The following is a 14,594-nucleotide window of genomic DNA, read 5'->3' on the forward strand; positions in this document are numbered from 1 at the left end:
GGCAGGAAGCCTGCTTCTCCCTCTCCCATTCTCCCTGCTTGTGTTCCCTCTCTCACTGTGTCTCTCTCTGTCAAATAAATAAATAAAATCTTTAAAAAAAAAAAAAAATCCGGGCGCCTGGGTGGCTCAGTTGGTTAAGTGACTGCCTTCAGCTCAGGTCATGATCCTGGAGTCCCGGGATCGAGTCCCGCATCGGGCTCCCTGCTCGGCAGGGAGTCTGCTTCTCCCTCTGACCCTCCTCCCTCTCATGCTCTCTGTCTCTCATTCTCTCTGTCTCAAATAAATAAATAAAATCTTTAAAAAAAAAAAAAATTCCTCTAGCACAATCCAAGTGACTAGAACTAACAGCAAACCATACAAAGCACAACCTAGGTATGTGACTACCGTGAGCTCTTTAAGCAAAAGGAAGTGGCGGGGGCCAGTGCCTCCAACCCCTCCACCTGGCAGAGCACGTGGTACATGTTTCAGGTTGGGGGGGGTGGCAGGGTGGGGGGCGGGGGTGGCAGGGTGGGGGAAGGGGAGGGTCAGCTCCAGTCCACATGACTTTGCAACATGCTCAGAGAGAGCTCTGGAGACAGGACTACCTAAAGAAAACTGCTAAGGAACTCATCATCAATTTAGAATGAAAGTTTATTAATAACATCAACAGATACCACACCTGCCAAAATGGGCATAAATAAGATACTTCCTGTATGAGTTTGTTAGGGTTGCCATAATAAAGCACCACAGGCTGGATGGCTTAAATAAAACTTTATTTTCTCCCTGTTCTGGAGGCTAGACGTCCAAGATCAAGGTGTGGGTAGAGTGGGTTTCTTCTGGGCCTCTCCGCCTGGCTTGCAGAGGGCTGCCCTGCTCCTGGGTCCTCTTGTGGTCTTTCCTCCCACCCCTGGCTTCTCATAAGGACACCACTCAGACTGGAACAGGGCCCATCCTAATGGCCTCACATTAACTTAATCACGGCTTCTTTAAAGGCTCTATCTCCAAATACAAGAGTCACAGTGAGAGGGCCCGGAGGTCAAGGCTTCAACAAAGAATCTGTGAAGGGATATACCTCAGCCCCTAACACTTCCCAGATGCTCTCCTCCGACCACTCAAGGCTTCCGTGGCCACTAAATCAGAAAGCTGAACTCACAGGGATGAGCAACAGTCCAAACATGAACTTCTTGCCTAACAGGTTTTTCTCTAAAAGAGAAAGAGAGAGAGAGAGAAGGAGGGAGGGGAGGAGGGAGAGAGAAAGGGGTAACCTTCACAGGACACTAAGGGCCACGGCCACGCATAGTGAGTATTCATTCCATTCGTCCAGGGGCTCCTAACAGGTGCGATTTTGCGCCCTCCCACCCCCGCTCCCCAGCCCCTGGCACTGGGGGACACTTGGCAATGTCTAGAGACATCTTTGGTTGTCATAACTCGGTGGAGGGTACCGTTGGCATCCAGCGCGCAGGGGCCTGGGCTGCTGTCACACATGCTACAATGGACAGGGCAGCCCCCACAACAGGCAACTGTCACACCCCCAAGGTCAATAGTGCCGAGGCTGAGAACTGCTGAGGTCTAACCTGGCCAGGTCTGACCTCACCCTGTGTCACAGCAGATGGCCTGGCAGAGGGTGGGAGATCCTGCCAGGCCCCATTCTATTGGGGGGGGGGGGGCACTGTCCATGCTCCACCCTGTTTCTTCCTTGGGGAGACTGGCCAACGGGCTCCTCCTCCTGGCATTTGGCAAATGCCACAGAGCTCTGTGATGACAAGAGCATCCGGCCGCCCTTCATTTCCCACAGGGAGCCTCTCTCTCCCTGGGGGCCCTTCCAACTGCCTCTCCCATAATCCCCCCCAGACTATTTATACAATAATAAAAGCAACATTAAGATCCCCAATCGACCTGCTAAAGTAACCATTGTTTAAAAATCATGCTTTTCAAAAAAAAAAAAAAAATGTTTTTCATGGATGACTTGGCAAAACAAAAAAATGTTTTACTCTATTAGCAAAATCAGATTATCCCACTTCCTTCCCCTTATAGCAATATTATAATATTTTTAAACTAAAAGCAACATTTTAGCACAGGCGGCCGCTCCCTAAATATCAGACATGTCTGGGGGCACATCTGCAAACCTCATGATCTTTGACTGAGTTCATACTATTCTCTAAGTCAATTCTCTTTTTTTCATATTAAGTATATTCTAAAAGGAAACTCCCTATCACTACTACAAAAAGAAAGCAAGTATCACTTGGCACAAACAGAAAGAACCATAAAAATAATTGCTAACCTTTCAATGTCTGGCCACGAGCCACCCAAAGTGATCTTTGACGACAGTTCTCCATCAATCTTTCCAAGTCACACAAAGGAAAGAAAACAGACCAGCTTAAGAATTCAGCACTGTTCTGGGCACCTAGGCGGTGCAGTCAGTTGAGCCTCCAGCTCTTGGTTTCGGCTCAGGTCAGGATCTCAGGTTCCTGGGATCAAGCCCCGCATCAGGCTCCATGCTCAGCACGGAGTCTGCTTGAGATCCTCTCTCCCTTTGCCTCAGCCCGCTCCCTGCTCATACTGTCAGTCTCTCTAAAATAAATAAATAAATCTAAAAAAAAAAAAAGGGGGGGGGGAACACCTGGGTGGCTCAGTTGGTTAAGCATCTGCCATTGGCTCAGGTCATGATCCCAGAGGGAGCCTGCTTCTCCCTCTGCCTGCCACTCCCCCTGCTTGTGCTCTCGCTCTCTCTCTGACAAATAAATAAAATCTTTAACAAAAAAAAAAAAAAAGAATTCAGCACTGTTCTAGCTCTTTAGGTAAAAGTCATCGTTAAGAACATTACAAGTAGTGGGGCGCCTGGGTGGCTCAGTTGGTTGGGCCACTGCCTTCGGCTCGGGTCACGATCCTCTAGTCCCAGGATCGAGTCCCACATCAGGCTCCCGGCTCAGCGGGGAGTCTGCTTCTCCCTCTGACGCTCCCCCCATCATGCTCTCTCTCTCTCTCTTTCTCAAATAAATAAAATCTTTAAAAAAAAAAAAGAACATTACAAGTAGTCTTTTTCTTTGGAAATTAAACCAAAGTCCACTCACTGCAATAAGTAAAGCTGGAGGCACTCCACATCCATTCCCAAAAGTGGCCACAAAAATACCACCAGAGCTAATTCATGACTTTCATCATTTGCATTTCGGAACAATGCGAAAAGAAAGTTCTATTCTGAGAAGTAACAGCCAAAAGTCCAGAGATGGATTGGTCGGGGCCTTGCCTCTTCCAACTTGTTGCATGGGTGCCTTAGGTCAAGGTCAAACGGCCATGCTCTTTCTTTGGGACTGGCATGCAGGGCCTCCAGTCGCTGGCCTGCCTCCGGGAAGCCCCTGAAAGCATGGTTCCCATATCCACCTCTACCCTTCAGCATCCCTGCCTGGGTTTGTAATTCCACACTCCCTGGTGTCACTGCCTATGGGGGCACCCGGCCTGGTTCCAGGCAGGGACTCTGTCACAGGAAATGGATGGCCTAAGTGCTGCTGAGCGGGCTGGCAGAGGACACTGAGGGCACTTTCCAGTGGGCTGCTTGCCAAGGCTTGTCCCGACTGTTCTCGTCCAAGGGGGCGAAGAGCTGTTTACACAACTCTCCACTCCACCCATGGAGTGGGGAAGGGCTGGGGTCTATGGATGTCAGCGATCAGCACGACCCCCTCCTCCATCCTGCCCCCAAACACACCCCTCCCTATACACTGTCTACCTAGTACTACCCCCACCGTGTCAAAAGAAGGACAGTGAACACACACACACACACCCCTATATACATCCCATCCTCATTATTTGTGGTTTCTGTATTTGCAAATTCACCGACTACCTAAAATTTATAACCTCAAAATCAACGCAGCACTGCTGTGGTCACTCACGGCCATGTGCAGAGCGGCAAAACATCTGTATCACCTCTCACAGCTTCCCCAGCTGGGGTGGGACAAGGCAACACTTCTGGTCCCAGCTCCATACTGTACATCTGTGTCCTTTTCACGGTCTATTTAGGGCCACGCTTTTTGCATTTTGGAGCTTGTTGTTAGTGACATCACCATTTAAAACAGCCCCCAGGGGTGCCTGAGTGGCTCAGTCCTTCAGGTCATGATCCCTGGGTCCTGGGATAGAGCCCCGCATCGGGCTCCCTGCTCTGCGGGGAGTCTGCTTCTCCCTCTCCCACTCCCCCTGCTTGTGTTCCCTCTCTCACAGTGTATGTGTCTCTCTCTGTCAAATAAATTAAAAAAAAAAAGTCTTTAAAAAAATAAAAAATAAAATAAAATAAATATAAAATAAATAAAATATAAAATAAATAAATAAAACATAGTGCTCACGTGCTGTCCAGTGTCCTGAGAATAGGAAGCCTATGAGTTGCAGTGCTGTTGGTCATGAGTCCAATGTTAATGAATCAACAACATATATTAAATACAGAGCCTTTAAACCAAAATATACCTTTAAAACAAGGTAAAACATGACCAGAGGCTTGCAGAATACTAACCCTCTATCTCCCCTAGGAACAACAGTTCAGTATTTGCTAATTCAGGGCTGGCAGGGACCTTCTGGGACATAACCACTGTGAATAACGAGAATCAACCAAACTATGTCTAACCCTACCTCCGTCATGTCAAAAGAGAAAAGGGCATTTTAACCCCACAAATCAGAAAGGACAGCTTCAGACCTTTCAGTGGAATAAAGTTATATATGAGAAGAACTCCCTGCACTGGCATTATTTCTCTTCTTTCCTATCAACAGTGAACTCCACAGTCCTGACGGATCCAGGTCCTGGCACGGTACCAAGGAATGCTACAAAGGTACACCCAGCCTGCCACAGCCCTGTCACTAGACTCGGTCACGGGAGGTCTGAGGTGGCTTCTCGTGGCATCAAGTCCTCTGCGGGCATTTTCCAGCTAGAGTTCACACTCAACTAGACCCTCTCCAAAGACCTAGAAAGAAGAGCACATGACGTCATGCAGGGCAAGAGTCCCACCCTCCAGGCTGGGAGGAGAACAATTTCTAATGCTCACCAGTGCTCCCAACGCTCGTCTGCACGCACGATGCCCGGCCAACCAGGCACCCTTCCCATGTCCCCATGGTGCACAAGAGGAAGCTCAGGCACAGAGGGGAGAAGACAGTGGCCCGGAGTAATACAAGCAGGAAAATGGCAAAGCTGGTATATTCACCTAAGTCTGTGTGACCCTGGAATCCAAACTCTTAACTCACAAATCCATAAAGCCAGCAGTCAGTCTGGCCTGGGGATTTAAAACTGTAGCCTACAAAATTCTTATCTTTGTTCTCCCAGTGGTTTTGAAAATGTGACATGCCTGAAAGAGCTGCCACTCCCAAATTCTCTATCCTGCAGCCATGTGGAAAAAAAGAAAAAAAAAATCACTAATTGTTCCTGGAGGGAAAAAGAACTCAACTGAGGAAAGGACACTGAGGGAGCAGAGCTGACCTGAGCAGAAACACCTGCTCTGAGAAACGCTCCCAAGTTCTCCTAACTGGGAGGCAGGCTCACGCAAGTTCTCCTTAGTTTCTGCCATACGTGCTTGGCCAGGATTAACTGCTTAACCTTTCTGAGCCTCAGTTTCCTTATCAGTAAAACAAGCATAAAAAATACCAACCTCAAAGGGGCACCGTGCAGCATGGGCAAGAAAACCTTAGTTCAGAGCCAAGACACTGCAGATCCCAAGTAAACATTGCTTCTCTCCCCTCAGCAGTCAGGGAGTGGGTCATGCAACACGTTGATTTAAATTCTGCACCCTCTGGGACGCCTGGGCGACTCAGTTAGGCGTCTGCCTTTGGCTCAGGTCACAATCCCACAGTCCTTGGGATGAGGTCCCGCATCGGGCTCCCTGCTCAGCGGGGAACCTGCTTCTCCCTCTCCCTCTGTCTGCTACTCCCCCTGCTTGTGCTCTTTCTCTGACAAATAAATAAATAAAATCTTTTAAAATTAATTAATTAATTCTGCACCCTCAAGCCAAAGGTAAGCATGAGCCTAGGAGCCTTGAGATGCCTCTGCTATACCCAGGAGGTAGGCGGCCCACCCCCACCCCCCTACACACACACCCCTGCAGCCTCCCTGGGATGTGAAGCCTGGGCTTAGGGAATACACCCAGCTAGCACTGGCCCCTGCTCGCTGCTGTAACCCATCACCATACATTCTTTATCTTACAGTTCTGGAGGTCAGGAGTCCATAGCAGGTCTCAGGGGCCTCCAACCAAGATGCCAGCAGGGCCAGGTTCCCTCTGGAGGCTGCTTCCTTGATGTTTCCTGTTTCTAGACGCCCCCGGCGTGCTCCCTTCTTCATTTTCAAGCCAGCAGCGGAGCGTCTTGCAACGTCTCTCAGATTCACGCTCCTCAATTTCAAGGACGCATGTGATGACACTGGACCCACCTGGCTAATCCAGGACAGTCTCCCCATCTTGAAATCATTAACTTCATCACATTGGCAAAGTCCGTTTTGCCAGGAAAGGTCCTATACGCACAGGTCCAGGGGGCCATCATTCTGCCCACCACACCATACATGCTGTATCCTCTGCAGCAATCCAGATTTCATAGTTTTTTATTCTTTTCCTTTAAATGCTTGACTTTTGCATTAATAGCATATAAGGTGTTTCACATAAATCATCCACCAAAAAAACCTCTTCACTAGAATACACGTCTCGTACTTAAAGATGAAAACTACCTCGCCTCACAAGCCCAGACACCACCTAAGCTGCTGTCCCTCAGTGGAGGAAAAGAGACAAAAGCAGAGGGGGCCCAGGCTGCCTTCTGGTACTCACATCCCAAGTTCCCCACCCCCACACTCAAATCATGTGGTTAAGACTTGATGCCATAGGGCGCCTGGGTGGCTCAGTTGGTTAAGCGACTGCCTTCGGCTCAGGTCATGATCCTGGAGTCCCGGGATCGAGTCCCGCATCGGACTCCCTGCTCAGCGAGGAGTCTGCTTCTGCCTCTGACCCTCCCCCCTCTCATGTGCTCTCTAATAAATAAATAAAATCTTTAAAAAAAAAAAAAAAAACTTGATGCCATCAACGAGTGAAGATCTCAGAGCCACAGTCACATTAGAAGAATGAGTAAGCAGCAATCTGAGAATGTCCAACAGACTCCTGCCTGGACCATCTAGAAAACAGTTATCCCCCTCCCTATCCCCAGGAGATCATAAACTGGAGATCAGCTTCAGGCATTCCTTCTCTCAAAAAGGATTTACTGGGCACCTACTGTGTGCCAGGCTCTGTGTGACGGTGCTTAAGTGGTCACCAACTGGGGCCCCGGGGTTCCCAGCTGAATGATCACACGAGCACATGTCACACTCCAACTGTGCAAGACAGAAAAGAAGCAGGCGCTCTGAGAGGTTCCAAGTGGGATCTGATCTCTAATCAGGAACATCAGGGAGGGCTCCCCTGAGGACATGAGACCCCAGTAAGGCTTAATGAAAGACTGAGCTTTGACTAGGTGAAGAGGGGAGAGGACATTACAGGCAGAGAACAGGATGTGCAAAGGTCCTGTGTCAAGAGGGAGCCCAGGAGGAGATACTGAGCGCAGCGTGGCTGGAGGAGAAGGGGGTCAGGCTATACTACACAGTGTGTGAAGATGATGATGGGAAGAGGCAGGGGCCCCAGCAGAACTTTCTGTGATGGTGGAAATGCAGGTACCTTCACCATCCAACACGCAGGCACTGCTCACAGGTGGGTCCTGGGGACTGAAATGTGGCTGGTGCCACTGAGGCACTCAATTTTTAACTTTATTTAACTCTAATTATTTTAACTCTGAATGTAAATAGCCACATGAGGCTCATGACCACCATGGTGGACAGCACAGGGCCTCGCAGAAATGGAAAGGCACAAGAAGGTTCGAGCAAAACATCTTCATGATCAGAACATTTGGCCACACCTGCTCTGGCCGCAGGGTGGAGACCTCACTGGCCAGCCAACACCTGAGATGCAGGAAGGTAAGTGACAATGGTGATGGTGGCCTTGAGAGACACGTGCACAGATTCCAAGCAATTTGGCGGGGGGAGAGAGGGTGAACGTGGGAGGCATTGGTAAAGGACGAGCAAGGGAAGACGAGGGCGGAGGCAGCATCCAGAATGATGCCTGGGTTTCAAGATTGTGCCACTGAAGAGAGACACCTGCTCTTGGAGCCTGGGAACACCGGAGGAAGGAAGACCAGGCTTGTGGTGGGAGTTTGCTTTTGAGCAGGTTGCCTTTGAGCAGGTTAAGGCAAGAGTCAGGAGGAGGAGTCAGGAGGAGGCTTCTCTGGCAAGGTGGTCACTGAAGCTATGGGTATGGGTGAACTCAACCCATACTTCTAAGGGGAAGGAGGTCCAGGACCAAATCTTGAGCAACTGCAACATTTAATGGTGAAAGAGGAGGCAGAACCATCCCATCCCGGAGGATATAGGAAACGCTGACAAACGGCACCTCTAAAACTCAGGGTAGACAGAAGAAATGAATGCATGTGTCCACACAGAGACTTGAATGTTTTTCACGGTATTATCTATAGTAGGCAAAAACCAGAAATAATCCAAATGTCCCTCTTGGTTAAAAAAAAAAAGTGATATATCCATATGATGGAATCCTATTAAGCAATAAAAAGGCACTTTGAAACCACTGTGCTGAAAGGAGCCAGACACAAAGACAACCTATTGCATGGTTTCATTTACATGAAACTTCCAAAAAATGCAAACCTATGGAAATAGAAAGATCAGTGGAACTAAGTGCAAATGGGCATAAGGGAGCTTTGTGGGGTGATGGAAGTGTTTAAAAACTAGACTGTGGTGATGGCTACACAAACTCTGTAACTTTAATTATTTTTAACTTTATTTTTAAGTAATCTCTACACCCAACATGGGGCTGGAACTCACAACCCAGAGATCAAAAGTCTCATGCTCTTCCCACTAAGCCAGCCAGACACCCCTATAACTTTACTTAAAAAAAAAATCGGGGCGCCTGGGTGGCTCAGTTGGTTAAGCGACTGCCTTCGGCTCAGGTCATGATCCTGGAGTCCCGGGATCGAGTGGATCGAGTCCCGCATCGGGCTCCCTGCTCAGCGGGGAGTCTGCTTCTCCCTCTGACCCTCCCCCCTCTCATGTGCTCTCTCTCTCATTCTCTCTGTCTAAAATAAATAAATAAATAATCTTTTAAAAAAAATTAATGAATTGTGGGGCGCCTGGGTGGGTCAGTCAGTTAAGCATCTGCCTTCAGCTCAGGTCATGAGATTTGCCTTGATCCCAGGGTCCTGGGATCAAGCCCCGCTTTGGGCTCCCTGCTCAGTGGGGAGTCTGCTTCTCCCTCTCCCTCTGCCCCTCCCTGTTCGTGCTCACACTCGAATAAATAAAATCTTTTAAAATAAAAATCAGTGAGCTGTACATTTACTACATAAGTATTTTTTATGTAAATTATGCCTCAATAAAGTTGTTTAAAAAAATTTAGTAGAATATGAACCTAATCAGCTCTTTCTAAACCCAGTTCATATCTAGAACTCCCTATCCAAATACATCAAAAATCAAAGCATCTTCATCCAATCTGGCCACAAAACCCAAAGGCAAAGACTTAGTTCAGCCAGAGCGCAAGCTCCTTGCCCTACAATATCACACCAGGGCCTCGACACACTTGGTTGGAATAGTTTAATGCAGTTAATCATTTCCCCAGATTTTATCAGAACAGAGTCATGAAATCCGTAATATTTTTAATGTCCCATCATCAAAGGCCCCTTTCTCTCAACACAGCATTCCAGAGAGCTCCCAGTAGCAAACCTCATGCAAAGGCCTATTTATCACCATTAGCCCCAGCAAATACTAAGTTGTACTGAGTGCTTACTGTTCTGAACTATACATGGATTAAGTCTCTAAAACGACCCTCTGAGGTATCCAGAATTCTTGTTCATCCCACTTTACAGATGGAAAAACTGAGACCCAGAGAGGTAAAATAATTTTCCCAAAGTCAAATGGCTAGTCAGTGATGGAGCCTGGGCTTGAACCAAGCTCCTCAACTCTGGAACCCACACTCCTAGCAACCAACGCCTGGTGTCTCACCAAGAAGGGAATTCCATTCAGCGAGCAACAAAGCACGTGAAGTCAGAGAATGGTTTCCAGCAACGCAATGCACAAGCCGTGTTTCCTAACTGAACCACTGCAAAAGGTTTCCCAGCATCAGGAGGTGGTAACTTTCTTGAGAGAGAAAAGAGCATTGGAGCCACAGGATTTCTTCAGCAAATAAACTACATGTCCTGGCAACATATGCTGAGTGACCCCAGCATTAATTACCCTCTGTCTCCTGGGACTCACGGCACCTACGTTTTTGGTTCAACTATAAAACCCCCAACCATCCTATAGCTTAGAACCATTTAGGTGAAATGAGTGGACTGTGTCCAAATCCACCCCCTCACACTGGCTATCCCTGTGACCTCAAACAAATGATTTAACATCACTGAATCTTAACTTTCCTTGTCTATAAAATGAGGAAACTAACTCCCAAAACTCACACAGTCATTACAAGGATTAAAACATGAGATGCCTGGCTGGCTCAGTTGGTTAAGCGTCTGCCTTCAGCTCAGGTCATAATCCCGGGGTCCGGGGATCCAGCCCCCCGTTGGGCTCCCTGCTCAGGGCGGAGCCTGCTTCTCCCTCTCCCTCTGCCCCTCCCCACCCCTCCTTGTGCTTGCTTGTGCACCCTCTCGCTTTCAAATAAATAAAATCTAAAACAAACAAACAAACAAAAAACCAGGGCTATTTATGTCAAGTACTCAGCAGAGAGCCTTACCAATCACAGACAGACACTCCCTGACTTACGACAGTTCGACTTCGGATTTTGCAACCTTACAATGGTGCAAAATCAATATGCATTTGATATAAACTGTATTTCGAATTGTAATCTTTTCCCGATGATGTGATCCTCCGCCGTGATGCTGGGCAGCAATGAGCCCTAGCTGGCCACGTAATCACAGATACATGGACAACCACCCCATACCCATACAACCATTGTCTTTCACTTTAGTACAGTATTCAATACACTACATGAGATATTCAACACTTTATTATCAAATAGGCTTTGTGTTACATTATTTTTCCCAACAGTAGGCTAACTTAAGTGTTCTGAGCATGTTTAAGGTGGGCCACGCTAAGCTATGATGTTCAGTAGGTTAAGCGTAGTAAATGCACTTGCAACTTAATTATTTTCAACTTACAACAGGTTTATCAGGATGTAACCCCTTCGAAAGTCCAGGAACATCTGCCCGTTGGGCTGCTTGCTCCGCAGGGAGCCTGCTTCTCCCTCTGCCTGTGCTTTCTCTCTCTCCCTGATAGATAAATAAAATCTTAAAAAAAAAAAAAAGGGAAGAAAAAGTACAGGAACATCTGTATGAGTTTCTTCTTCCTTTAACTCCCCCCGCCATCGTATTTCAGGGAGCTTCTCCATTACTCCGCTTCCAAAAGTGTTTCCAAACACCCAGATTCCCACCTTGATGTGGCTACTCCTAAAAATACAAATTAAATACAAGAAAATATACACAAAAGCCTGGCTCTCCTGATACAGGATCTGAATCTCAATCAGTGTCACTGTTTAGGAAATAAATTAGTTCCAAAGTGGCAAATTCTAAAGAGGGTGTGTTCCTCCATTCCAATACCAAACAAATTTTTTTAACTGTCTGCACCACTCCCTCTGAGCCCCCTATTAAAAGTACATACCTATCTATGGTAATTATCACTTTCAAATAATTACCTGAATTTCTCTCTCATGCACTGAATCAGGAGTTCTCATCTACCACAGCACAGTAAAATCGTCTGGGGAGCTTTAAAAAAATAAAATAGATACCCAGGTCCCATCCCAGATTATTTCAAAGGTTTAACACGGGGGCAGGGATGGTAGTTGTTAAAGTCCCCGGGTGATTGTAATGCACAACCAGCCTCAGGAAGCGTGTGCGATTCCACAGGGCTTGGGGGTTTTTGTTTTGTTTTTAAAGATTTTATTTATTTGAGAGAAAGAGAGAACGAACGGTGGGAAGGGGCAGAGAGGGAGGGGGGAGAAAAGAGAGAGAGAAGCAGACTCCCTGCGGAGCAGGAAGCCCCTCACGGGGCTTGATCCCAGGACCCGGAGATCATGACCCCAGTGGAAGGCAGACGCCCAACCCACTGAGCCACCCAGGCGCCCCCGGACAAAGCTTGTTTAATTAATCTTTGCACTCCAGTCACCTGGCACCGCCCCTGCACAAAGTAGGCGTCTCGTGTAATTGTTTTAAACGCGAATTGGTAACTAGAGGACTTGAGTCCACTGATCACACAAATTCTTATTTACCGAGGGTGTATATTACACGCAGACACTCTCCAGGCATAGAGCTCAATTATCATTGTTTAGCCTTGAGTAGTCAGGATTAAAACACGCGAGAACAGTGAAGGAAGGGATGCAGGGCTGTCTTTGGGCCGAAGACCCTGACTGAGTTCAATCTCCATTTTGCAGCATCTCGCCTGCAGTCCTTAACCTCACTGAGCTCGTTTCTCCTGTTTTACATCAACCGGGGCCTCCGGAACATTCAAGAAAGACGGGGACAAAGACCCCACAAAATGGCAGCTAGCACTTTTTTTTCCCCTTAATTCCACGGACACCTGATGGAAGCAAGCAACCCTAAGGGTTCACCCTCCGCACCGCCTGCACCAAGCGACTGACGCCGCGTTTAAGCAGCTGCCACAAGGAAATGGCCAGAGAGCGCAGGATGTTAAGGGAAAGGGCGGGTCCAAGGCCGCAGCCCCGCCCAGCTGCCGGTCTCAGCCGTCAGGGGACGTCAACCTCACCTGGGCAGCCTGGGAAAAAGCACATTTCCAGGTCCCACCCCCCATCCCCAAGAACTCTGATTGGCGAGCCAGGCGGGGGCCAGGGAACGTGCATTTACTTTAACCAGCCCCCACCAACCCTCACCCCCAAGTAACTCTGTCGCAGGCGATGTCACAGTACCTCACAATCTCAACAGGTCACTGCCATCCTCCGAACGGGAGGACGGCAGGGCGCAAAATACCTACCCGTCCTCTCTCCAGGAGAGGGGAAACCCACGCCTAGGCTGCCCTGGGGTCTGCCAATGCGGGAAAGGCACAGCAGGTGGCAACCCCCACCCGTGCCAGGGGGCTCCTGCCCTCAAATAGTGGGGAGCGGGAGGTTCTCCAGCCGACCAGGAGGAGCCCCGCCCAGCCTCCTGCGGCTGCAGGTTTCAGATCCACCCAGGGCCGGGAAGCGAAGGCGGCGTCCTGGGGCTGGGACCCGGAGGCGCTGATAGGGGACCCCGCGGCGGCTGTGCGAAGGAGGCCGAGCCTCCCCCCCACCCCCCAGTAAGCTCAGCATATCCGGGCTCCCGAGGGCTGTTCCAGGCGCAGAGCACGGTTTCATGTGGGCCAGATCGTAATCACAACGACTAGGAGTAATCAGGAAACAATAAAAGCGATGGCTGGCCCTAATTCCGGCGCGAGTAAACAGCGCTGGGGCGGGTCCGGCTTCTCGGGGTTTCTGAAGGAAGGTGGGCAGGAGTGCAAGGCAGCCGCGCGCTCCGGCCCACAAGGGACGGGATCGCCCAGGGGGGCCCGGGCCGGAACTGCAGCTGGGATGACCCGCCCGCCCCCCCGGCCGGCCGGCCGGCCGCCCGCTCATGGCGCCGGGTGCGCGCGGCCAACCTGTCAGGCCCGGCCAGGCCGCCCCAGCGCCCGCCCCGGCCCGCGCGGACAAAGGCGGCCGGCGGCCCCGGGCCCCGCTCACCCGGCGCGGGGCCTGCTGTCCATCCGCTTCTTCTGGCGCACCGGCTGCAGCGGGATGTTGTCCGTCATGTCGCCCGCGCCGCCCGCCTTGGCCGCCGCGCCCCCCGCGCTGCCTGGGCCGCCGCCCGGTCCGGCCTCCGCGCCGCCGCCCGCCGGCGCCGCACCGCCCCGGGGGAGGAGGCGGCGGCAGCGGGCGGGCCGGGCCCGCAGCGAGGGGGCGAGCTCGCGAGCGCCGGGCCACGCGCGGAGCCGCCCGCGCGGCCCGACCGACGGACACGGGCGCACCATGGGCCCGGGCTCCGCGCTGCGCCCGCTCTCCCCGCGCCGCGCCTGCCACGGGGGGCGGCCGGCTGTGTCCGCGCCGCCGCAGTGTCCCCGCCCCCCGCCCGCGCCGCGCGCCCCCACGCGCGCCCACCCGGCCACGCGCCCCCCGCCCACGCCCCGCCGTGCGCGCGCGCGCCCGCCGGCCGCCCCCCCGCCCGGCCGCCAGCCGCCGCTCAGCGCCGGCACACGCACGCACCCGGCCCGCTCCCCCATCCCACCGCGGGCATTTCCTCTCGTGGTCGCGCTGGCACCAACACGCACTTTCACACTCGAGCCCTGCGGACACGCACTCATCCTCACCGGCTTGTTCCCCATCGTCCTCCCCATTCACAACCACATGCGCACCCTGCCACCCACAATCGCACCTGCACACCTGCACACACACCCTGCCACCTCACCCCCTGACATCCCCGATGACACACCTGGACACCCTACCACACTCGCCCCCCGCTGGTCCCCCTCATCTACCCCTCTGAATCTTAGGCCTCACACACGTGTGCCCCAGAATCACAATCGCACGGTGATATACGCCCTACCTCACTCCACTTTCAGTCCCCCT

At 50.9% G+C, this 14,594-nt stretch overlaps 1 protein-coding gene across 1 annotated transcript in view; it reads right to left on the reverse strand.

Moving 5' to 3' along the window:
- The window catches only part of ATP9A (ATPase phospholipid transporting 9A (putative)), a 131,085-nt gene extending 117,212 nt beyond the window's left edge, over positions 1-13,873 (reverse strand). The window contains exon 1 of the mRNA XM_064573355.1: positions 13,713-13,873. Within this exon, the coding sequence (XP_064429425.1) occupies positions 13,713-13,780 (68 nt within the window). The 5' untranslated portion in view covers positions 13,781-13,873. The remainder of the gene's footprint in view (positions 1-13,712) is intronic.
- Between the last annotated feature and the right edge of the window lie 721 nt (positions 13,874-14,594).

This window comes from Mirounga angustirostris, unplaced genomic scaffold (assembly GCF_029215605.1).
Source record: "Mirounga angustirostris isolate CCGP_5_RB_7025 unplaced genomic scaffold, mMirAng1.0.hap1 SCAF_10, whole genome shotgun sequence".
Lineage (NCBI taxonomy): Eukaryota > Metazoa > Chordata > Mammalia > Carnivora > Phocidae > Mirounga > Mirounga angustirostris.